The 23,286-nt window shown below is 47.5% G+C and overlaps 1 protein-coding gene across 3 annotated transcripts; it reads right to left on the reverse strand.

Annotated features, from left to right (window-relative positions):
* On the reverse strand, nucleotides 1-16,642 carry KCTD14 (potassium channel tetramerization domain containing 14). 3 transcript variants are annotated; one of them, XM_012744531.3, is made up of 2 exons: nucleotides 16,483-16,642; nucleotides 1-742 (listed from the first exon to the last, which is right to left on the reverse strand). In XM_012744531.3, the coding sequence occupies exon 2, from the start codon at nucleotides 647-649 to the stop codon at nucleotides 71-73; it is 579 nt and encodes a 192-aa protein (XP_012599985.1). In that variant the 5' UTR covers nucleotides 650-742; nucleotides 16,483-16,642; the 3' UTR covers nucleotides 1-70. The 3 variants fall into 3 exon arrangements, with proteins under 3 accessions (XP_012599985.1, XP_075858455.1, XP_012599984.1); XM_076002340.1 differs by lacking the exon at nucleotides 16,483-16,642 and adding an exon at nucleotides 11,746-11,860; XM_012744530.3 differs by lacking the exon at nucleotides 16,483-16,642 and adding an exon at nucleotides 5,457-5,733.
* Between the last annotated feature and the right edge of the window lie 6,644 nt (nucleotides 16,643-23,286).

Genomic DNA, 23,286 nt, shown 5'->3' on the forward strand with positions numbered 1-23,286 from the left:
TTTTTGATGTCAACTTTTAATTCCATAAGCCCCACAAGAGCCCATGACAAATAGTTCCTGCCCTTGGGGATCACCACCAGGTGAAGACAAAAGTGTAGAAGGAAAGGCAAGGCCTGGCCCGGAATACCTTCTCAAACTGGTAGCGCTCATAGAATACCGTGTACCCCTGGGCCTTAATGTCCATCTCCACGCAGTGCAGGAGGTCGTCTGTGTCTGGGGCCGCCTTCCAGGGCCCAAACTTGACAACAGACTTCTTGTCAGCCTCTAGGGCACGCAGGGCCTCGGCACTCTGCGCATCCTCCTCCTCGGTGTGCACCGCGCACACCAGCACGCTCGACCTGCGCGCGGCCACCGCCTCGGCGCGCGCCAGCCGCACCATGAGCTCCAGGTTCTCGCTGTAGCCGGGCACTCGCAGCAGAAACTGCTTCCGAGCCATCTGCTCGCCGAAAATCTGCGGCGTGTCCTCCAGGAGCTTGACCAAAGGCTTGATCTCGTAGAACTGAGCCTCACGGTACACTTCAGGGATGTGCTGCCTGGGCACCTGCCCGCTGCGCAGGTAGTCCAGGATGGGTCTGAAATAGGTGCCGGGGCGATCGATGAAGAAGCGGCCCTCCGCATCCGTGCAGGCCTTGGCGGAGCTGGAGAACATCTCTGCTAGCTTCGAACCCGGGAGTTTTCTCAGGGTGCCCAGGGTGGTGGTGTAGAACTCACCCCCCACGTTCAGCTCCACAACCGTCGATATCTGGGGGCACAACAGGCAGAGTGAGCTAACAGCGCCACCTCCAGGGAGCTTATGACTTGTTTTTATCCAAAGAATAAACCGGGTACAGAACTTCAGAACTTAGGTCAGCCGTAATGATTGGCTCCAGATATAGGAACGCCCATCTTACTGAAGGGGGTTGTATTTATGCGGTATAGCTCCAGAGGGTGGGCATTTTAAAAAGGATGGAAAAAGATTTCTTTTTTTTTTTTTTTGAGACAGAGTCTCACTTTGTTGCCCAGGCTAGAGTGAGTGCCGTGGCATCAGCCTAGCTCACAGCAACCTCAAACTCCTGGGCTCAAGCCATCCTCCTGCCTCAGTCTCCCAAGTGGCTGGGACTACAGGCATGCGCTACCATGCCCGGCTTACTTTTTCTATATATATTAGTTGGCCAATTAATTTCTTTCTATTTATAGTAGAGACGGGGTCTCACTCTTGCTCAGGCTGGTTTCGAACTCCTGAGCTTGAGCAATCCACCCGCCTGGGCCTCCCAGAGTACTAGGATTACAGGCGTGAGCCACCAGGCCCGGCCGGAAAAAGATTTCTGTTTGAAAAAAGAATATCCATTCAAGCATTTTAACTTTCTTTTTTAGGTCACAGAATGTTAGGAGAGGAGCTACCTACTATAGAAGGAAGTCCCTGTGATAATACTTCCAAAGTCTGTGGCCTTTGGCAAGCCTGTTTCCCTCCCTAGGCCTTAGTATCTTTATCTATAAAATGGGCATATGGAGTTGTTGTGAAGTCAGGAGTTCCCACCCTGGGAAGAGGGCCATTTGCATCATTTCAGAGAGACCAAAGAAAGCACACATGTATTCATTCAGGAAGCATTTCTTGGATACTTACTGGGCACCCACATCCTGTGCTGGGAGTTGGGGACAAAAATTCTTATTTCATGTAGAGCAGAGGATCTGATTAGCAGTTGGCACGCCCTTGATTGATTTTAAAAATGGTATTTGTGGGTTTTTCTGTCACCCAGGCTGGAGTGCAGTGGCACAATCATATCTCACTGCAGCCTCAAACTCCTGGGCTCAAGCCCTCCTCCCAGCTCAGCCCCTGGAGTAGCTGAGATTACAGGCTCAAGCCACCATGCCAGCAAAAAATGGGATTTGTTTGATGAATGTTTTTCAAAATAGGGACCCATAGGTCTTGAATAAGAGTAAGAATATCCTTGTTGGCGAAAAGGCCAGTAACACTAGATACAGTGGGTGTAAAACTGTTTTGTAAACGGTGAAGTGTAATATATACAGCGCAAATATAAGTTAAGTTTGGCTGTTAAACAGAACTTTTAGAGGCCATGTCTCTGTGCCAGAGGGCAGGGTTGAGCACTAACGATGTGGGTGGTTCCTGCCTGGAGACGCTCACAGGTGAGTGGGTAGAGGAATAGAGGGATATGGAAATGACTCAGGCTGCATTTAGGGAACACTAAGTGCTGCCACAGAGACCCACAATAATACCAGAAGACCATGTAACGATTATTACTCATGAGGTCATACACCAGTTGTTATCCTTACAAACCAGAACAATCCTAAATGACTTTTGTTATTTAAAACTCTCTTGCTTGTTCAATAAAATATGTATGTGCTGACTTTGTGCTTCGTGCCAGGTACCTGGGACACAGTGATGAACAAGCAGGAAGTAGATCCTGCCCTCACAGTCTAGGAACCGTGCACAGTGTTTTAAATACATTATCTAATTCAATCCTCACAACACTTCTATGAAGAATGTATTAAACCCTCATTTTATAGAAGAAACTAAGGCTTAAGGAGATGAAATAAGTTGCCTACGATCAGTCAGCTATTAGGTGATGATGTTGGGATTTGAACTCAGATCCATTTTACTCCAAAGCTCGAGCTCTTGGTCAGTACATAAATTACCTTCAACTTTCCAACACCTCCACTCTTCCCTTAGTGAGTCATTCATTCAACAAAACATATGGAGGAGGCCAGGCGCGGTGGCACACGCCTGTAGTCCTAGTACTCTGGGAGGCCGAGGCGTGTGGACATTTGAGCTCTGAAGTTTGAGACCAGCCTGAGCAAGAGTGAGACCCCATCGCTACTAAAAATAGAAAGAAATTAATTGACCAATGAAAAATATATAGAAAAAATCAGGTGTCACATGCCTGTAGTCCCAGCTACTTGGGAGGCTGAGGCAGAAGGATTACTTGAGCCCAGCAGTTTGAGGTTGCTGTGAGCTAGGCTGACACCATGGCACTCACTGTAGCCTGGGCAACAAAGTGAGACTCAGTCTCAAAAAAAAACGTATGGAGGGCCTATTACATGCAAACCTTGTGCCAAGCACAGCAGGACACAGTCCCTGCCTTGGAGTTCACAGGGGAGAGAAGGAAACAGATGGTTTCAATATGTAGGAGCTGACAGGAAAGACTCAGAGAGGTAGGCGGGGTCAGCTGGTTTTGTGGGTGTGTGTTGGAGGCTGTCAAAGAAGGTTTCCTAGGGCTTGTGATAGCTTATGCTGCAGAAAAGATCTGTGTAGTGTTAGAGGGATGGCTAACCTGGAGATTGTACAACAGGTCATTGCAGGGCCAAAGTTGGAAATGGGGCTCAAGAATGTCCTTCATTCTGATTTATGTGTGACCTCATTCTCAACTGGTCTGTGGGCTCTACCTCTAAGATTAAAGTACTGGAATTAAGAGAGCCAAAGGCAACCAAAGTACTGGGGAAGAATTGAGTTGCCATGGCAACAGCTCCTACTGGGGGACAGTTCTGCTGCCTGGAGGGGAGAAGGCAGAGGAGAGGATGTATCTTGACAGCAGCCAAACAATAGAGCTGAGAAAAATAAGCTCAGAACCTGTGACTCCTTCTTTCTCCCTTAAACCTCAAGGCTCCTTGGCAGGGCTATTTGGTTAACCCTGAGGTCACCTCTGTAGAGCTGGCAGTTACATGTCAAGTTGCAGACTTTAACCCTTGAACGGACCAATATATTCTCACTACTGCTATCTCACTGGCTCTCCTAACATCCCCATGTCACATGTGAGAAAAGCTCAGAGAGAAGACACACAGCTAGGAAGTGATAAAGTTGAAGCTGGGATCAAATCATATCAGTGTGACTCCAGTACAGTTTGGACGTGTGTCCCCTCCCACCCCCCCCACACACACACCCCCGTGTCCCCCTGCCCAACATCCTGCCCCACTGCTGCCAATACTTAGCTATGTGGCTGGGGCTATTCACTTTCTCTGGGCCCAAACTTAGATAAATAACTAAACTTATCTAATTATAGATTAAGATAAGCTTAAAATAATTATTAAGAAATGGAGCAAGAGAGCTCTAAGTCCCTCCAGCTCTGAAAGTCTAATGGATCCAATCACTTCAAATGTTCTTTGTGAAGCTAATTTCCAGATGCTTCATAAAAAATAGCTTCCTACTTGACATCCTCAGCCCCATTTCTTTATTTCTTAAACAAGACTTTAGTCCTGTTCCTGAGCTTCTTAATTCTGTCTCTCTTTTGCCTCTTCTTCCAAAACTTCCAATCCCTTTGCAAATCCCAGACCTCCTACCTCATCCATAAATTCCACCATGTGTTTCTAGAAAATACAGACTACTTTTCCACCCCTCTTTAGGACCAGCTACCTTTCCTCTTCTCCCCCTTTGGTGTTACCCTGCCAAAGGATTCCTGGGTGGGAGGGAAACCTGTCCCAGGTCCTGTAGGCAGGGGCTGGGGAAGACAGTCTTCCACTGTCATGACAGCTCCTCTCATAGTTCCCTGTTTGTCACATGTATCCCCATTACCATGAAGTTCCTAAGGGAGGGACTATACCTGGTTTGTCATTATGTCACCAATACCTACTAGGGGGTTCAGCATCTGAATGGAATGGTGCTTACTCTCAGCTCTGATTTACAGGAGCACCTGGTATTCCTCTAAAGGCCAATCTTGCCTTACCTGGCATCATGTCCAGTGCAGGCTCCACGCATTATACTTGCCCAATAATTCATTCAGGGGTTTATTGAGCACCTGGGGCAGTCCTGGCACTAAGCAAGCAGGTGGCTTTGTGGATAGCCAACAACAATGACGTTATCATCGCCCTATTGGAAAGAGCCACACTCGCCCTACCGATTCTACTTTCCCTTCCTCCAAGTCTCCAGGATGGCTCGCAGTCCAGGAGAGAATCAGAATTCTCTGCTCCTAGAGTGCACCTGACCTTTTCCTGATCCCCCTCCCAAACGCCCCTCAACCAAGCCCGGGGAGGGGGCAGGCACGCAGGAGGAATCAGGCCCCAGCCACAAGGCAGGGGCAGGCGGGGGGCGGTGGGCGCTGGGGTGAGGGAGTGAGCCTTTGGCCAGGCTTCTCCCGCCAGGCCAGGGGAGAAGGAGGGACAGAGGAAGAGCCGTGGGTTAGGACAAGCCAGGGGACTGAGAGAGGAACTAAAACACAGAGTGGGGAGGGAGGAGACAGGCAACGGCAGCCAGGCGAGAAAGCGGGCACGGAGGGGAGGCGGGGCAGAGCTGGAGCAGGAGCCGAGCCCCAGGAGCGAAAGGAGAGCGCTCAAAGCAGCAGGGACAGCCGGAGAGGAAAGAGAGCGTCCAGCCAGAGGCGAAGGGCGTCGCGGCGCGCCTGGAGCAGCGGACTCAGGGACTGGGACGGACGGCAGCAACTGGGGAGGAGCGAACGAGGAGCGCGGCCGAGTGGGAGTCGCCGGTGGGTCTGTCCGCCCGCTCGCCCCTGGCCGGGCACGCATCTTACCGTCGGCGGGCCAGGCCGCGGGGACCGGGGCACAGAGGTCGGACTTATCATCCCTGCGCGGCTGGCGGCTGGCGGCTCGCACTGCGCAGCCCTGCGACTGCCAGTAACTTGGGCCAGCGGAAGTGCACCTGGCTCCCCGCCCCTGGGTGGGGGCCACTGCGCCCGGCCGGATTGGCCTGAGCTGGGCGTTCCTTGCCGTGAGACCCTAGGCAAGTGTGAAAGGGAGTGGACAATCCATGTTATTTGGGGCTTCTGAAAGTTGTTAGGCCTTGAGGAAGCTTGACTTTGGAGACCCAGTCATGGAGAATGGCCCTTTAATTACTGACCTTTTGTTATAGATTAACTAACTTCCTGCCTTATTTTGTTGTCCCTGGCTCAGACCAGGTGGCACCTGAGAGAAAAGACCCCTTGACTATTACGTACTTAATGCGGAATATTAAATATACCCTTCCCAAAAAAGAAACACTGCCTTCAACCAGATTGCTGCAACAATGAGCTAACCTAGTATGAAAAAAGTTGAACTCCTCTTAAGCTTCTCCAGACCTTGCCTGTGTAAACGCCGCTCAAACCTCTCCCCTCCAAGGTACTGACCCAATCTTTTTGAAGTCTGTGTCCTCCCCACTAGCAGTCCTCACACTTTGCACTCAAACTCAATATTTAATCATATTGGCTGAATCTCCTTATTTAGGTTGACACAAGTCACTGCCCTATCTGGGTCTTGGGTTCCCCAATAGTCAAATTGAGGGAGGCAGAGGAAATTGACATTGACAACCAGAGACTTTCTACTCCCTACAGTCTTAGAGGGTGAAAGATCAACAACACCCATTTTACAGATGAGAAAAACAGGGCTCCAGGGGGTAGGGTGGTGTTAAAAGGTAAAATAAGGCTGGGCATGGTGGCTCATTCCTGTAATCCTAGCACTCTGAGAGGCTCAGGTGGGAGGATTGCTGGAGCTCAGGAATTGGAGACCATCCAGAGCAAGAGCAAGACCCATCTCAACCAAAAATAGAAAAATTAGCTGGATGTTGTGGCCAGCACCTGTAGTCCTGGCTACTGGGGAGAAATTGCAGGTTGCAGTGAGCTGTGATGATGCCACTACACTCTACCTGGGGAAATAGAGCAAGACTCTGTTAAAAAAAATAAACAAACAGGGCCTGGCACAGTGGCTCACACCTGTAATACTAGCACTCTGGGAGGCTAAGTCAGGAGGATTGCTTGAAGTCAGAAGTTCAAAACCAGCCTGAGCAAGAGTGAGACCCCGTCTCTACTAAAAATAGAAAGAAATTAATTGGCCAACAAAAAATATATCAAAAAAATTAGCCAGCATGGTGGCACATGCCTATAGTCCCAGCTACTTGGGAGGCTGAAGCAGGACAATTGCCTGAGCCCAGGAGTCTGAGGTTGCTGTGAGCTAGGGTGACGCCATGGCACTTTAGCTGGGGCAACAGAGTGAGACTCTGTCTCAAAAAAGAAAAAAAAAATGGTTAATATGGTAAATTTTATGTTATATGGTTTTTTTTAACCACCAAAAAAAAGAAAAAAGAAAATAGTGACTCTTGGTCATAACCTATACTCACATTAATCAACTAATGGTACAGACACTTGGGGGGGGGAATAAAGATAAAGCTTTGGAGGGAGACAACAGGGAATAGAACCTTGACTCTGCCACTTACCAGCTATGTGACCTTCCATCACTTCCCCTCGGAGCCCAAATTGCCTCTTTTGTAAAATACACGTGAATGCTTACTTGGCTAGGTGGTTGTGAGAATTAAATTAAGTGAAATAATTACTATATTTTCCAGACTTCCCTGATGGTAAGACTTACCTTGGGTGCTTGTTAAACACCATCCTGGGCCCCACCTCCAGACCGAAACTGAGTAACCAAGGGAGGGCCTAGGAATCTGTATATTTAACAAGCATCTTGTCATCTTGGAAATTTAGAAAACACCAGAATAAAGCATATAGTGTTTAGGGGCTTTCCTAGAGGGGGGCTCAGTAAATGTCATTGCCCATTTCCTTAGCCTCCATGGCGCCATCCCATCCAGCATCACCTATCCAGCATGGGTACCTTTCCAATCCTTTCTTCTCCCTCCCCCATGTGGGTTGTCACTCGTTTATTCAACGAAGAGTTACCGATACTGACCTTGGCTAGGAGTTAGGGATGGGGGACACAGGTGCCTGAAATATATTGTCTTTTTGCTGAAGAGAAAAGCACAAATAGCTTTAATGAAAGAGTAAATGAGTATATAAAAATATGCTGGACACCTGTTTCCAATAATATGGAGGACTAGATATTCTGAAATCTTCCAGCTACAAGGCATCTCAAAATATTGAAAATATTGAGAGATGGATGATGAGAAATTAATGAGTACAACATACATTATTTGGGTGATGGATACCCCAAAAGCTCTCACTGGACTGCTATGCAATCTATGCTTGTAACAAAATTGAACATGTACCCCATAAATTTGTACAAATAAAAAACAATAAAAAATATTGAACATGTGTATGTCTATGTATGTCTGAGCTGGCAAGAAAGTTAAGGAAATGCACTGAGGTACTCTGAGATGATTGAGCACTGACTCCAGAGGCTTCCTTGGGGTTATCTCTAACCCTGAGTGACTTTGAACTTTTATTTTAAGGAGTGGGGCTAGAAGACAAATCCTGGGCCACTCACAGGGTAGGATGTCAGATCAGAGACTATAAAAGGGTAAATTAGAAAAAAATCTGCCACTCCAAGGCAAATGCTATGGAAACTTGCTTGTCTCATTCCTTGGTTCTAGGTGGAGAAAAGTCTCTCCTGATAATTTTTTTTTTTTTTTTTTTTTTTTGAGACAGAGTCTCGCTTTGTTGTCCAGGCTAGAGTGAGTGCCATGGCGTCAGCCTAGCTCACAGCAACCTCAAACTCCTGGGCTCAAGCGATCCTTCTGCCACAGCCTCCCGAGTAGCTGGGACTACAGGCATGCGCCACCATGCCCGGCTAATTTTTTATATATATATCAGTTGGCCAATTAATTTCTTTCTATTTATAGTAGAGACGGGGTCTCGCTCTTGCTTAGGCTGGTTTTGAACTCCTGACCTTGAGCAATCCGCCCGCCTCGGCCTCCCAAGAGCTAGGATTACAGGCGTGAGCCACCGCGCCCGGCCTCTCCTGATAATTTTTGACTATAGGCAAGAGCTCAAATAGATCTGGGACCCAGTGTGGTCAGCAGCAACAACAATTGGGATTTGATTTAAAATGGACCTGAAAGTGCTGTCAGATGCCTGACGTAGGAAACGCAACCCTCCTTGGAAGAAAGTATAATCAAACCAAGCCTCAAAAAATCCACACAGATAGCAATCCGACAAACACAAGCTCACAATCAAAAGTCACAAACCACAAAAGGAAACAAAGTACCATGAGCAAGAGTCAACAGAAACAGATCCATAAACTTCTCAGAGACTGAGATTATTGTGTATAACATATAGGTGTATTTCACGTGCTTAAATAAATAAGATGGTGTATTTATAAAACATGAGTAAGGAACAAGAAGATATGATCAAAAATGAGCAGGCAGGTTTTTAAAAGTTAAATAGACTTCTAGAAATGAAAAAAATAAAATAACTGAAATGAAGCATTACTGAGACTTTTTAGGGGTTGAAGAAGTGCGATTAAAAGAGTAATGATGTACTATTTTTTAATCTATCAATTTGGCAAATATTAAGAAGCGCAATATGCCAGAGATGGTGAGGATGAAGGAAAACAGCTACTCTGACTTTGCTGGTTGGGAATGTGAACTGCTGCAATTTTTTTGGAAAGTAATATGGCTATATCTACAAAAAAATATATAGATACCATCTGGCCCAATAATCCCACTTTTGGCAATGGGGTAGATCTCTATCTATTCATTCACCCATTTTTATTAAGTGATTAAAAATAAGTATTAGGGTAGTGCATAAGTGAGAATACATTTGTGAAAAACATATAACAAACATAACAAACTGTCCCTTATATAAGTTTATCTCTGTTTATGTCAGCATATAACCAGAAAGGTGTAGAATGGTGCATATTATTCAGTAGGATGGGGATAGAAATGGAGAAGAGAGATTATTAATTTTTTCTGAATATATCTTTGTATTATGTCACTAGTTTCAGTGAATATGAAAAAGTCTAAAAGAGAAAAATAAATAAAAAGAAAAAGCGACACCATAAGACAAGCACAGGCATTTTAGGAGGACGTCAGCGTTTCAATTTGGGAGAGCTGGAAGGCTTAAAGGAAGAGATGGTATGTAAGCTGGGTCTTGAAGGAGGAAGAGATTTGTTCCAGAGAGGCCTGGAGACGGGGTCAACTGTGCAATGTGAAGCGGGGACAGGAAAGGAAGATGATCCTGTGCTGAGCACCTGCAGTGAACACAGACCCTTGTACCAATTTTCCCAAGTAGTAAGACTTACTCTACAAATGAGGATCCAAGACTCAGGGAAGTTAAATAAATGGCTTAAAAGCCACACAGCTACTAATTGGCAGAGCCAAGTTTGGACTCCACGTCTTTCTCACTCAAAAGTTTTTTTTCTGTGACTCTGCAGAATTGTTTTTTTTTTTTTTTTTTTTTTTTTTTTTTGAGACAGAGTCTCACTTTGTTGCCCAGGCTAGAGTGAGTGCCGTGGCGTCAGCCTACCTCACAGCAACCTCACACTCCTGGGCTCAGCAATCCTACTGCCTCAGCCTCCCAAGTAGCTGGGACTACAGGCATGCGCCACCATGCCCGGCTAATTTTTTGTATATATATATTTTTAGTTGACCAATTAATTTCTTTCTATTTTTGGTAGAGACGGGGTCTCACTCAGGCTGGTTTCGAACTCCTGACCTTGAGCAATCCGCCGGTCCCGGCCTCCCAAAGTGCTAGGATTACAGGCGTGAGCCACCGCGCCTGGCCTGCAGAATTGTTTTGCATCTCAACAAAGCATATACTTGAACATTAAGACTCTGCAGGAGGGACCAAGCCAGGGGAGGGAGCTGTGACCTCCTCAAGGCATGTTTTCCTGCCTGCTGGGTCTGGGTCAGGATCCTCCACGGACTCCACACGTCTTTTGCATAGCTGACTCCCCACAGAGGGCTGATCTACTGCGTGTGCCAGGATGATTCCACAGGCAGGCAGAGTTCTGAAGGGTCATCACCCCAGAAAGGAGGCCCGGACGCTCAGAGGGACGGTGGGATTTCCAACGGCATCAAGCAGCCTGGGCGCTTAACACCATTTCCTATCTTTATTTTTTTAAGAGACAGGGTTTTGCTGTCTTGCCCAGGCTGGAGAGCAGTGGCTATTCACAGGCGCATCATAGCACACTGCAGCCTCAAACTCCTGGGTTCAAGCAAGCAATCCTCCTGTCTCAGCCTCCAGAGTAGCTGGGACTACAGGTGCAGCCATGGTGCCAGTCAAGTGCCATTTCCTGTTCCTCCCAAGCCCCAGCTGCCCCGAAACAAAACCTGCACGCTCACGTCCTCCTGCCTTTGTTTATGCTGTTCCCTCTGCTCTGAATGTCTTTCCCCACCAGCTCATTCTTCTCTGCCTGGAGAACTCCTACACAGCTTTCAAGGCCCCGCTCAGATGGTCCTCCTCTTCCTTTTGTGTCCATTAGCACATTTGACCCTCACAGTTCAAAATAAGAATTAGTACCTCCATTTTATGTATGAGGACCCTCAGGCTCCCAGAGACGAAGTGCCTCTTTCAGGGTCAGTCAGGGCCAGGAGACAAGAGATCAGAGCTCTAGCTCTGGCTCTGGCACTAGTTTGCTGTATCACCTTGGACAAGTCCCTGCCCCTCTCTGGGCCTCAGTTCTCCACCTATAACATGGTGGGAATTGGGGTGTTTTCTGAGATGGTCCCTGTGATCCTGTCATGCTCGATGCTATGGCAACAAACGAATTCAGACAGCCCCTTGGTGTTGTCTGTGCCTGGATCTTGTTTCCCTTTGGCCTGATTCCAAGAGCAAGCACTGCTTCCCTCTGCCCTCCCCTCACTCACTCCCCTCTGTTCTTCCTGAGACAAAGCTGCCAGCCTCTCTCCCCTCTAGGCAGCTGGGCTTTGGGCCAGCCAGCCAAGTGGCAGCTGGGACTCAGATGAAAGGACCCTCAGAAGGCTGCCTGTGGCAGAGTGCCCAGCCCAGCCCAGCCCAGGCCTGGCAGCCGGGGCCCAGCTGTGCCACAAGGCATCCTGCCCACCCACTCCCACACAAGGCTCCCTTTGTGAGTCCTGCAGACAGCGAGACCCCTGCCAATCCACAAGGACCCTCTTCCCTTTCCTCCGCTCCATACCTCCTTGAGAAATATCCAGGTCTTTCAAGAATGGTCCAGGACTAGACCAGACTGGCCTGACTTTGCGCCAGGCACTTTGGAGAGCTTTATCCCACTTAATCTTCAGAGCAATGCCGATAGCAAGTAATGCTATTCCTTTTTTAGAGGGGAGGTACACTTGTATCTGTGCCTACTGTGTGTCAATCATGGAGCCAGGCACCCGGAAAAGAACACTGAACCAGGGGACAACGCAAGCTGACCTCCTGGGGCTCACTCTCAGCAGGGACCCAGACTGTAATTGAATAACCACAGAAATAAATACCTGGTTCTACAGTGCAAGCAGTGCTCTGAGAAGAAAAGAATAAGGAACTATAGATAGAGATAGGCTAAACAGCATATAGATAATGGTGGGTCAATGTGTCCTCCCTCTCCCCCCAGGAAGTCCCCCAACTCTCCCCTTGGTATTCTTTATTTGGAAGCAAGCTCCTTGAACTCTGAGAGCCTCATATTGTTCACCACAAAAATGGGAGCTGTGATACCCTACAGAGGTTCTCGGTGGGACTATACTGTCAGTGTCAGGCACGGGCAGGCACAGGGTGCCCATGTATGGGGAGGAAGTATGGCTGGCCTTCCTTTCAAAGCCCCCAGACTACCAAGCTCCCTTTTCCAGGAAGCAGGCAGCCAGAGCTTCTGGGTAAGGTTACAACTTGCTCAATTTGGCCTCAACTAGAACAGAGACCATGGCTGGAGGCCAGGTGTGCCTCTAGTTCACCAGCTCATGGGCCTTTTAACCCTAAGAATGCCTTTTGTAAGAAGCAGGAGTCAAGATGCTCAGAGTGGGGAATGGTAATAGAAGGTAACCTTTGGGCCAGGCATGGTGGCTCACACCTGTAATACCTACACTTTGGGAGGCTGAGGTAAGAGGATCACTTGAGGTCAAGAGTTTGAGAGCAGCCTGGGCAACATAGCAAGACCCCATCTCTACAAAAAATTTAAAAATTTGCCAGACATCATGGCACATGTCTGTAGTTCCACCTACTCAAGAGGCTGAGGCATAAAGACTGCCTGAGCCCAGGAGTTATAATGAGCTATGAGCACGGTGCTGCACGCCAGCCTGGGTAACAGAGTGAGATCCTGTCTCAAAAAAAAAAAGTAATCTTTTTACACAGGCGTTATTTCATTTAATCTTCACAACAACCCCAGAAAGAGGGCAAAAGGAATATTAAAATCATCCCTATTTTCCATGTAAGGAAATTGCAGGTTGGAAAGGCTACTTTTCTTTTCTTTCTTTCTTTTTTTTTTTTTTTTGAGACAGAGTCTCACTCTGCTGCCCGAGCTAGAGTGCCATGGTGTCACCCTAGCTCACAGCAACCTCAAACTCCTGGGTTCAAGCGATCCTTCTGTCTCAGCCTCCCGAGTAGATGGGACTACAGACATGCGCCACATGCCTGGCTAATTTTTTCTCTATATTTTTAGTCGTCCAGCTACTTTCTTTTTATTTTTAATAGAGACAGGGGTCTCACTCTTGCTCAGGATGGTCTTGAACTCCTGACCTTGAGCGATCATCACGCCTCGGCCTCCCAGAGTGCTAGGATTACAGGCGTGAGCCACCGTGCCTGGCCGGAAAGGCTACTTTTCTAAGTCAGGATTCAAATTCAGGCAGCCTGGCTCCAAAGCCTGCTCTGCTGACTACTTGCTGCCCTGCTAGGCCAGGGCACAAAGCCAGTAATGCCCAACACCTGGCCTTGCCCTCTTTCTTCTGCATCCTCTCTGGGACAACACAGAGTGGTCTACTTCAAATCTACCACCAGGCGGCTGTCAGACCTGGGGCCTCAGTTTCCACATCTGTAAAACAGGGAGGGAACAGCTGGGCTTGATGATGGTTAGGATCCCTTCCAATGCTGTCAGTCTTGGTTCCTTCTAGCATAAGTGATGTCAGGATGTGCCTTGAGAGCCATGGGATGCCATTTTCACTCTTAGGATTAGTCTCTAGAGCACACATATGCAAAGACGTTACGTGTACAAGAATATTCACTGCATCAATGTTTGTAAAAGCAAAAGACTAGAAGCAGCCTAAGTGTCCAACGTTTGGGGACTGTTTAAATAAACTAGAGTATATTCACATACTAGAATACTCTATATCCACTATAAAAAATTAGGCAGGCCGGGCATGATGGCTCATGCCTGTAATCCTAGCACTCTGGGAGGCTGAGGCAAGAGGATCACTTAAGATCAGGAATTCAAGACCAGCCTGAGCAAGAATGAGACCCTGTCTCTAATAAAAATAGAAAGAAATTAGCTGGACAACTAAAAATATATAGAAAAAATAAGCCGAGCATGGTGGCGCATGCCTGTAGTCCCAGCTACTCAGGAGGCTAAGGCAGAAGGACTGCTTGAGCCCAGGAGTTAGAGGTTGCTGTGAGCTAGGCTGATGCCACGGCACTCTAGCCCAGGCAACAGAGCAACACTCTGTCTCAAAATAAATAAATAAAATGAGGCAGATACTTATGTGTTAATAGAGAAGAGTCTCCAAGATAATAAAAATAATGATTATTATATAGATATGCATACCACTATATTTGCATTGATAATTTCTGGAAGGATCTACAGGAGACTTTGCCACCATTACCTCCAGGAAGAGGACTAGGGGTTTGCCATGGGAGGAAAATTACTTTTCACTGTATATTCTTTTTTCTTTTCTTTTTTTTTTTTTTTTTTTGAGACAGAGTCTCGCTTTGTTGCTCAGGCTAGAGCGAGTGCTGTGGCGTCAGCCTAGCTCACAGCAACCTCAATCTCCTGGGCTCAAGCAATCCTACTGCCTCAGCTTCCCGAGTAGCTGGGACTACAGGCACGTGCCACCATGCCCAGCTAACTTTATATATATATATATATATATATATATATATATATTAGTTGGCCAATTAATTTCTTTCTATTTTTTATAGTAGAGACGGGGTCTCGCTCAGGCTGGTTTTGAACTCCTGACCTTGAGCAATCCGCCCGCCTCGGCCTCCCAGAGTGCTAGGATTACAAGCGTGAGCCACCGCGCCCGGCCTTGTATATTCTTTTATATTGTCTTAATTTCCTTTCTCTTTCTCTCTTTTTCTTTCTTCTCTTTCTTTCTTCTTCCTCTCTCCTCTCTTTCTTTTTGCTTTTCACTGAAACATTCTCTAGGGGTGTTTCTTATTTCTTTCTTTTTTTTGTTGTTGTTGAGACAGAGTCTCACTTTGTTGCCTAGGCTAGAGTGAGTGCCGTGGCGTCAGCCTAGCTCACAGCAACCTCAAACTCCTGGGCTCAAGCAATCCTGCTGCCTCAGCCTCCCAAGAGCTGGGACTACAGGCATGCGCCCCCATGCCCAGCTAATTTTTTCTATATATATTAGTTGGCCAATTAATTCCTTTTTAGTTATAGTAGAGATGGGGTCTTGCTCTTGCTCAGGCTGGTTTCAAACTCCTGATCTCGAGCAATCCGCCCTCCTCGACCTCCCAGAGTGCTAGGATTACAGGTGCGAGCCACCTCTGGGCCTTCATTTTGTCACCTGTCAAATGGAGTTGCTGGGCTAAGTAGTCTTTCAGACTCCTCCCCACCCCCAGCACAGAGGTGGGAATGGGCAGCCTCAGTCATCCTTAAACAGGCTACAGCCAGGCAGAGGAGCCTGCTCACCATGGCCTCGGTGGTCCCAATCTCTGTCACCAAGTGTATGGGCCATGAGCTCTCAGATGGAAACTGTAGTGGGTGCGTGTAACGTTTCCACCCTGCTTTTACGTACCCTCCTTTGTACAGAACCAGTTTCCTCAGGGGACCACCCTCTCCTGTACTCTCTCCTGCCAGCACCTCCCAACCACATGTAGCCTGAGAACGAAGTTAACATACGTAGGAAAATGGAATTGAGAGATGATGAAAAACTGGTCTCTGGCTATCATCTGAGCACTGACCAAGCTATGCCTAAGGCCCCAGCCCTGGAGTTTCTAGTTTGGGGACCTCGGGTATTCATTTTTTACTTAAACCACTTTACATTGGCTACGTCACTCTCATCTTAAGAGGTGTATGGGTGTGGACACTGTGCTGCATCTCTTCCATTCATCCTTCCAGATCACACCACACTTCACCCCGGGAGGCTGACCCCTACAGAGCACATCCGAAGGCTCCTGCGCCTCCTCTGGCTTCCACTGGAGTTTGGCCAATGGGAGCTTAGCAGGAGTTTGGAGGCAAGAGGTGGCTGAAGTCAGAATATTTATTCCTTTCCAAGTCCCTGTAAATTGGCTGCATCTCTCTTCTGAAGGGCCCAGCTCCTGTCAGGGGTCCTCTCCACACAGCTATTCCCTCAGATCCGTAACTGCCCCTTTCCTAGCCCTGTCACTAGCCCTGGAGGGCTGCACCATTGATTGTGGCTCTCCCCAAACCCACACCCTTGTAAGAGTCTCTTTAGGAAACTCTCCTGGAATATCCAGTTTGGGAGAGGTATCTGTGTTCTGCCTGTTTGTGTGTGTGCACGTGTGTGTGTGTGTGTGTGTGTGTGTTTCGTTTGCGTGTACACATGTGTGCACGAATTGTCTCTGTGCCATTCACTTGACAATTAATCTCAAGCTGGGACAAGAGGGGGACTGATTTTTGCCGAGTACCCACAATGTGCCAGACAACATGCCAGACACTTTATATACACGATCGAGTTTCATCCTCACAGTTCTATAAAGTAGGCATTTTTAGCCACATTTTCTAGAAATTAAAACCAAGGCCCAGAGAGGTGAAGGCACTTACCTAAAGTCCCACAGCTGAGTAAGTAGAGGAAGCAGGATTTGAAATCCTAAGGCTGTAAAGCCTGTGCCCTTTAGCTCCCGCTGGGCACTGCTTTCCAAAATGTCTGGTTCTCATCCTTTGAGTCTCAGCTTAAACCTTACCTTTCCCAAGAGGACCTCCCTGACCACTCTGTTTGAAGGATGTCATCGCTGATACTTTTTACTAAGACACTGCTCTTTTCCTTTATGACGTGTGTTTGTTTACTTAATGCCTGTCCCAAGCTCCCTAAGGACAGCCAGTCTCCCCATCCGTTTTGCTCACCACTGTCTTCCTGGTGCCAAGCACAGTTGGGGCTGCTACATGCTAGGCCCCAAATAAATAGTTGCTAAATGAAAAAGTGACAAAGGAAAGGAGCAAACATTTATTAAGTGCCTGCCCAATGTCAGGCATTTTACTACATGGTTTATCTCATTTTCTCATAGCAACAATCTTATTGTAAAAGAGGGAATGGTCTGGGGTTAAAAAAAAAAAAAAAGATGTTTTTTGTGTCTTTAAAACTTCCCTCACCCTTTTTGGGGACTGGGGCTGTCACCCTGCCAAGGGCAGATGATCAGGAGGGGCAGGGAAATGTCTTTTGTTCTTTGTGTTACAGGCCATCGCTCAGCTGAACTGTCTGTCCAATCCATCCCAGGCCTGGCCAGGGAGGCCGGTGGGCCTCCCAGGTGGACTAAGGCCATGGCTTTGTGTTCAGCAGAGATGGGACGATTAGAATCAGTAACCGTAGTTCAATGACAATATCTTAGAACTGAGTGCCCTCCCTTTAAAAGCTCTGTATTTCTGCTTCTGTATGGGAATTTGGATTTTGAGAACATAGTCTACCATTTTCCTTCTTTGCCTTCTCTTTCCTTCTCAAACCATTTGTTCTCATTCTTCTGAAGCAGCCTCGGGGACAAGTGCCAAGCTTTCAGTAGCATTATGAGGTATATGTTGTCCCATTTTGCTGATGAGGAAACCAAGGCAAGATAGGGAATGTGACTTTCCCAAAGTGACAGAGCCCTGAACCAGGGGTCAAACATTCATTCCTTGGTGCCCCCTACTCAGGCGCTCAGCACAGGGTTAGAGGAAGGGGCCTATTAGTAGAACTCATCATGTGAATCATTCCCGAACAAACAGAAACTTGGGGAGCAAACAGAGTCAGCTGTGGCCATTCCCCCAGGACAGGCCACTCCCGGACCCTGGCAGGGCCACAGCCCTCCTATCCTGGCCAGGAAGCGTTCCCTTCCCTGTTTGCCCTCAGACTCTAGGCCCGGCTCCACCTGGTCTGTGACCTTCTACAAACACACTTGCTCACCTCTCTTTGCAGGGTGTGCCAGCTCACCAGCTGGTGCTAATAAAGAAGGGGCCTCCTGCTGGTCCCCAGGATTATGTATCAGCCCAGGCTGGCACCTGAGAGGATCTTTTCCTTCCCTCCCCCTCTCCTCTCACTCCCTGCCCACTTTCCTCTGTAAAATCATTGCCTCCTTAATGGGGAACCTCTGGGATGGTGACTAATGTTTTTTTTCTTGAGCTGGGTGCTGGTACACAGGTTCACTTACTTGGTGCAAATTACTTGGGTGCATTCCTTTGTATGTAAGTTATACTTCAATATAAAGTTGACCCTCCCCCAAAATAAAATCATTGCTACCTACTCTTGCCCCAGGGATTCCCACCAGACCAACATGGAGTAAGGTACCATCTGTCCCCACCACCCTCCCAGAGGCCTTTCTTGTCTAAGGTTTCTGACTGAATCCTGACCAGCAAATACAGGACAGGACAAAGTAACATGGGTGGTGCCCCAGGTCTCAGGACCTCTGGAGTCCTCAGGTCCCCTCCTCCTGGTGGGCAGCTCTTACCTCTCTCCCTCCCTGAGACATCTCCTGAAGCCCCAATATCCTCCTTCTGGTCCAGTCTGAGTGACAGCTTCTTGGATACTCTCCCTACCTTCTTTTTCAGGCTATGCAGATGGCCTCTGGCCTGCAGGGCCAATTTTCAGGTGCCCCCGCACCATGTGGGGACTAATCATTGTTTACCAACTGTTCACTGTCACTTGGAAGAGCACCTCCACAGCCTGGACCCAGGACTTCTGCCAGCTCAGGAATTAACTGCAACCATCCAGCTCCTTACTCACCGGAAGCCCAGCCGAAGTGTGGAGGCCCCAGCCAATGACTCCAGGTAGACACCTTCTCACTCAGCCCTAGACACCTTTACCCAAGAGAAGGGGAGGGGCCCTGCATTCCCAGTGGACTCCCACAGTTGCTATCACAGTAGCAGAACTCCCTGCAGCTGAGCACAGCAGTGGTGTCAGACAGGGATCCTGGGGACAAGCATTAGAGGCCAATGTCCACTCCTTAAACAACAAAGAAAATTTCTTAGAAGACTATCAATGTTCACAGAGAATGGGGGACCAGGAGCTTGTGGACCCAGTGGCAGGAGCCTGACTGGGGTCACGTGGCAGAACTGGGTGGCTCCACGGCAGTCCCCTAGGTATAGGAGGGGCTGGTAGAAGAATCCAACCATTGGGCCTTCCGTAGTGGGAGCAAGGACCAGGAGTTGGCCCCCTGCCTAAGACTCATGGAAATTTCCCCAAAAGGGAGAAAGAACATGGGCTAGTAGGGAACTGGTAGAAGCTGGACTTCAGATTTTTGGGATAAAAGCTGTCTCCTACCATGAGATTGGACTGAACTTCAAGAAGACTTTGAATGACAGAAGTTAGTACCACCCCCATTACATACACAGCCACCTGCAAAACTTGAATCATGCCATTTGAAAAATTTATTTAAACATGTATGTACTTACTTTTTGCATTTAGTATCTTGAGGCTTTTTCCTAAATAATAATAATAATTATTATATTACTATTGTAATATTATAATATTATTATTATTAGAGATAGGGTCTTGCTATGTCACCCAGGCTGGAGTGAAGTGGTGTAACACTGTAACACTGTGGTGCTCACTGTAACACTGAACTCCTGGGCTCAAGCAATCTTCCTGCCTCAGCCTCCCAAGTAACGAAAGTTACAGGCACATGTCACCAAGCCTGGCTAATATTTTTACTTTTTGTGGAGATGGGGTTTTGCTATGTTGCCCGGGCTGGTCTTGAACTCCTGGCCTCAAGTGATCCTCCTGCTTTGGCCTCCCAGAGTGCTGGGAATTATAGCATGAGCGACCATGCCCGGCTCCCCCAAATTATTAAGAGTTCTTCTGTATCAACATTTTTAATGTCTACATAGCATTGTGTTGTATCACTATATAATTAATCTACTAAGCCACACTTCATTTCTTCCTTCTTTTCTTCCTGTCTTTTTTCCCATCTCTCTACTATAAACAGTGCTGCAATGAGCATCCTTTATTGCTAAGGCACTGTGCAAGGAGTAGGCACTTTTTCGAGGATCTCATTCCTGGTTTCCAAATTACTGGGAAGGCTGTGCCACCAGCTGGGCACACAGGGTGTGGCTGTCCCTGTTGCTATTTTTTGCCGCATGTTTGGAGTCTGATACCCAACAGACTGCTGGAGGCTGCAGGCCAGGGCTGAAACCTGGGCTGGCCAATAGCCAGGACCTGAGAACCAAGCCAGGGCTTCCTCCATCTCCTGCATCTTCCTGGGATCTAAAGCACCAGCACTTTTTCTGGGCTGATCCAAAGTACCACTTAAGAAAATCACTTGCTGCTCTCAGTTTTTTTTCTCTTCTTCTCTGTCATCTCTCTTCCCTCTTGCTTTTCTCTCTTTCTGTTGTTGTTGTTGTTGTTTTTTATACAGAGTCTCACTCTGTTGCCTTGGCTAGAGTGCCGTGGCGTCAGCCTAGCTCACAGCAACCTCAAACTCCTAGACTCAAGCAATCCTCCTGCCTCAGCCTCCCAAGTAGCTGGGACTACAGGCATGTGCCACCATACCCAGCTAATTTTTTCTATATATTTTTTAGTTGGCCAATTAATTTCTTTCTATTTTCAGTAAAGATGAGGGTCTCTCTCTTGCTCAGGCTGGTTTCAAACTCCTGACCTTGAGCAATCTGCCCGCCTCGGCCTCCCAGAGTGCTAGGATTACAGGTGTGAGCCACCACTCCTGGCCTTTTCTCTCTTTCCCTTCTGTTTTTTCTTTCTCCCTCCAATTCTTCTTCCTGTGTTTCTCCTCTCTTTTAACTCTGCTCTTCTTTCTGTCTGTTTTGCATCTGTATGTGTGTGTGTATGTGTATGTGTGTGTGCGTCTCTCTCTCTCTCTCTCTCTCTGCATGTTCTTCCTCTCTTCTCTTTTCCTTCACCTTTTAATTCCTGCCCACATCCCCCTTGGAATCCAGCCTTGTTTCTGTCTTTTTTCTTTTTCTCTCCAGTGGCTCTCTGTCCTCCACTCACCACTGCTGTCCTGTGAGTCATCACCTCCCCAGGGGTATAAGGCAGCCAACCTTTTCTTTGCTAGGCCATGATTTGAATGAGTTGAGTTTGCCTCTCCCACAAAAGGCAAAGCTAACAGATCACAGAATTGGGAGCTGTCTGGTAAGCCAGGGTGACTCAAGCACCTGGGCTCCAGGATTGGGAGACACACAGTCCATCAAGCTTCCCTTAGAGGATCTGCCACCCCAGGGGCCAGCACTTATGTCTGATGACTCACCAGGGCAGCACTGGTATGGTGGCAGTGGGGAGAGAGTAGGGGCACCAGAATTTATGACATTGCTGCAGGGAGCAAACCCATCTGTGTGGGCAGGCTCAGGGCTGGATGCTGGGGCCCGCAGTGATCCAGTCCCCTCAATTGTGTTTCTCATTGTGTAGTCTCATGTCACAATGATCACGTAAGGATGTTTTAAAAATCCATATTGCTGGGCTCCAATTCATCCCTATTAAACCAGAATATCTGGGCTTGGGGCAACAATCATGTTAAAGGTAACTGTGATGCATGAACTTGTAAGTATCTGTTACACTTTTTAATGCACACACCCCATGTCCCAGCAGCCCCACTCCTGGTACTTCCTTCTACCAAAATATTCCCATGTGTATTAAGTAGAAAGATATTTGTTGCAGCATTGTTTTATTATCCAAAACATGGGAATATACTCAGTGTCCATCAGGAGAGAATAAATAAATGTTGACATCTCGTACTGTGGAATAATATTCATCCATTAAAAAAAAAAAAGGATGAGGTATTCAGTAAAACAGAATGTAGATTAGAGATTACCAGGGGTTGTGGGGAGGGGAGAATGGGGAATTATTGCTTAATGGGTTCAGAGATTCTGTTTGGTGTGATGAAATAGTTTTGAAAATAGTGGTGATGGTTGCACAATAGTTAAATAGTTTAAAAGGCTAAATATATACTAACATGGGAAGATGCCCAAAATACAATGTTATGAAAATGGCAGAAGAAAAAATAAAAAATGGAAATTGCAGGCCAAGATGCATAGTAGGAATTATAAAAAGTGTGTGTGTGCACCAGGCAGTAAGGGATCACACCATCCTCTTGATGGTGGTTGTCACTGGATGTAGGATTAGCAGGGCAGGTAGGGAAGGGAGATTTTTGTCCTTTCTTTGCTACCAAAAAGAAGTGGTGGGATTATGCATGACTTTGACTTTCTTTTTTGTGTTTTTCATATGAAACAATTAAACACACTCAGTAAAACAAATACCATCCTTGCACTCAAAGAGCTCAGAATCAAGTGAGCAGATAGTTCAGACAGAGGCAATTACAGCCGGACACTTAGTGACAGATGGTGGGAGCACAGTGGAGGGGAACCTGAACCGGCTTTGAGGGTTGTCAGGGAAGGCTTCCTGGAAGAGGTGAAATTTTGACTCTGGTCTTCAAAGACCAAAAGGTGTTGGCCAAGTGGAGAAGCAGAGGCAGAATTCTGGTGGAAGGAGAGGCAAAGGTGTGAGACAAAGCACTAAAGTTCAGGAAGTGCCTTTAAAGCAGAGGAGCTGAATGCAGCATGCCAAGCTGAGGGTGGTTCCCCCCAGGACATAGATGGTCAGATTTGTTTTTGTTTTGTTTTGTTTTTTGAGACAGTCTCACTCTGTTGCCCAGGCTAGAGTGAGTGACATGGCGTCAGCCTAGCTCACAGCAACCTCAAACTCCTGGGCTCAAGCAATCCTACTGCCTCAGCCTCCCGAGTAGCTGGGACTACAGGCATGAGCCACCATGCCCTGCTAATTTTTTTGTATATATATTTTTAGTTGGTCAATTAATTTCTTTCTATTTTAGTAGAGACGGGGTCTATTTTAGAGACGGGGTCTCGCTCAGGCTGGTTTCGAACTCCTGACCTCTAGCAATCCGCCTGCCTCAGCCTCCCAGAGTGCTAGGATTACAGGCATGAGCCACCAGGCCCGGCCCAGATTTTTTTGGGTGAATGCACAGGGTCTCTTCTGGGTCAAGGAGAGACAAACACTGTGAATAGCTCTCAGGGCGAAGGTGGGAAACTAATAAAGACTTTCTAGTAGCCTCAGAATTTAAGCAGAGGCCACAAAGGCAGAAACAAGGCCAGAGTTGCTGACCCTGAAGTGACGCTGGACCACCTGTGCAGGACTCCCCAGAAGACAGAACAGCTAAAACCCACCTCCTCACCTACTTCCTGGCCACAGAGAGAAGGCTGAAGTCCCCAGGAACTTGGAGGGGAAATTTCTTTGTAGAGAGTTGTCAGTGTGCTTACTTGGCCTGACCGCCTACCTCAACCCACACCTAAATAGGGAGTAGAAGGCGCTATTCCCCCTCTCCTCAAACCAGGTGAGAGAGGCTGTCAGAGAACTATCTGGAGAGTCTTGGGGTAGGCGGAGGCTCTGGGGTCTGGCACCTGGCTGGGGAGAGGCGG

The sequence above is a fragment of the Microcebus murinus genome, chromosome 4 (genome assembly GCF_040939455.1).
Source record: "Microcebus murinus isolate Inina chromosome 4, M.murinus_Inina_mat1.0, whole genome shotgun sequence".
In the NCBI taxonomy this organism is placed as follows: domain Eukaryota; kingdom Metazoa; phylum Chordata; class Mammalia; order Primates; family Cheirogaleidae; genus Microcebus; species Microcebus murinus.

Coding starts and splice junctions, on each gene's coding strand:
- KCTD14 (XM_012744530.3), bottom strand. CDS start 5,507: ATGATAAGTCCGACCTCTGTGCCCCGGTCCCCGCGGCCTGGCCCGCCG. Junction 743..5,456: donor CGCGGCCTGGCCCGCCGACG/GTAAGATGCGTG, acceptor TTGTGCCCCCAG/ATATCGACGGTTGTGGAGCT.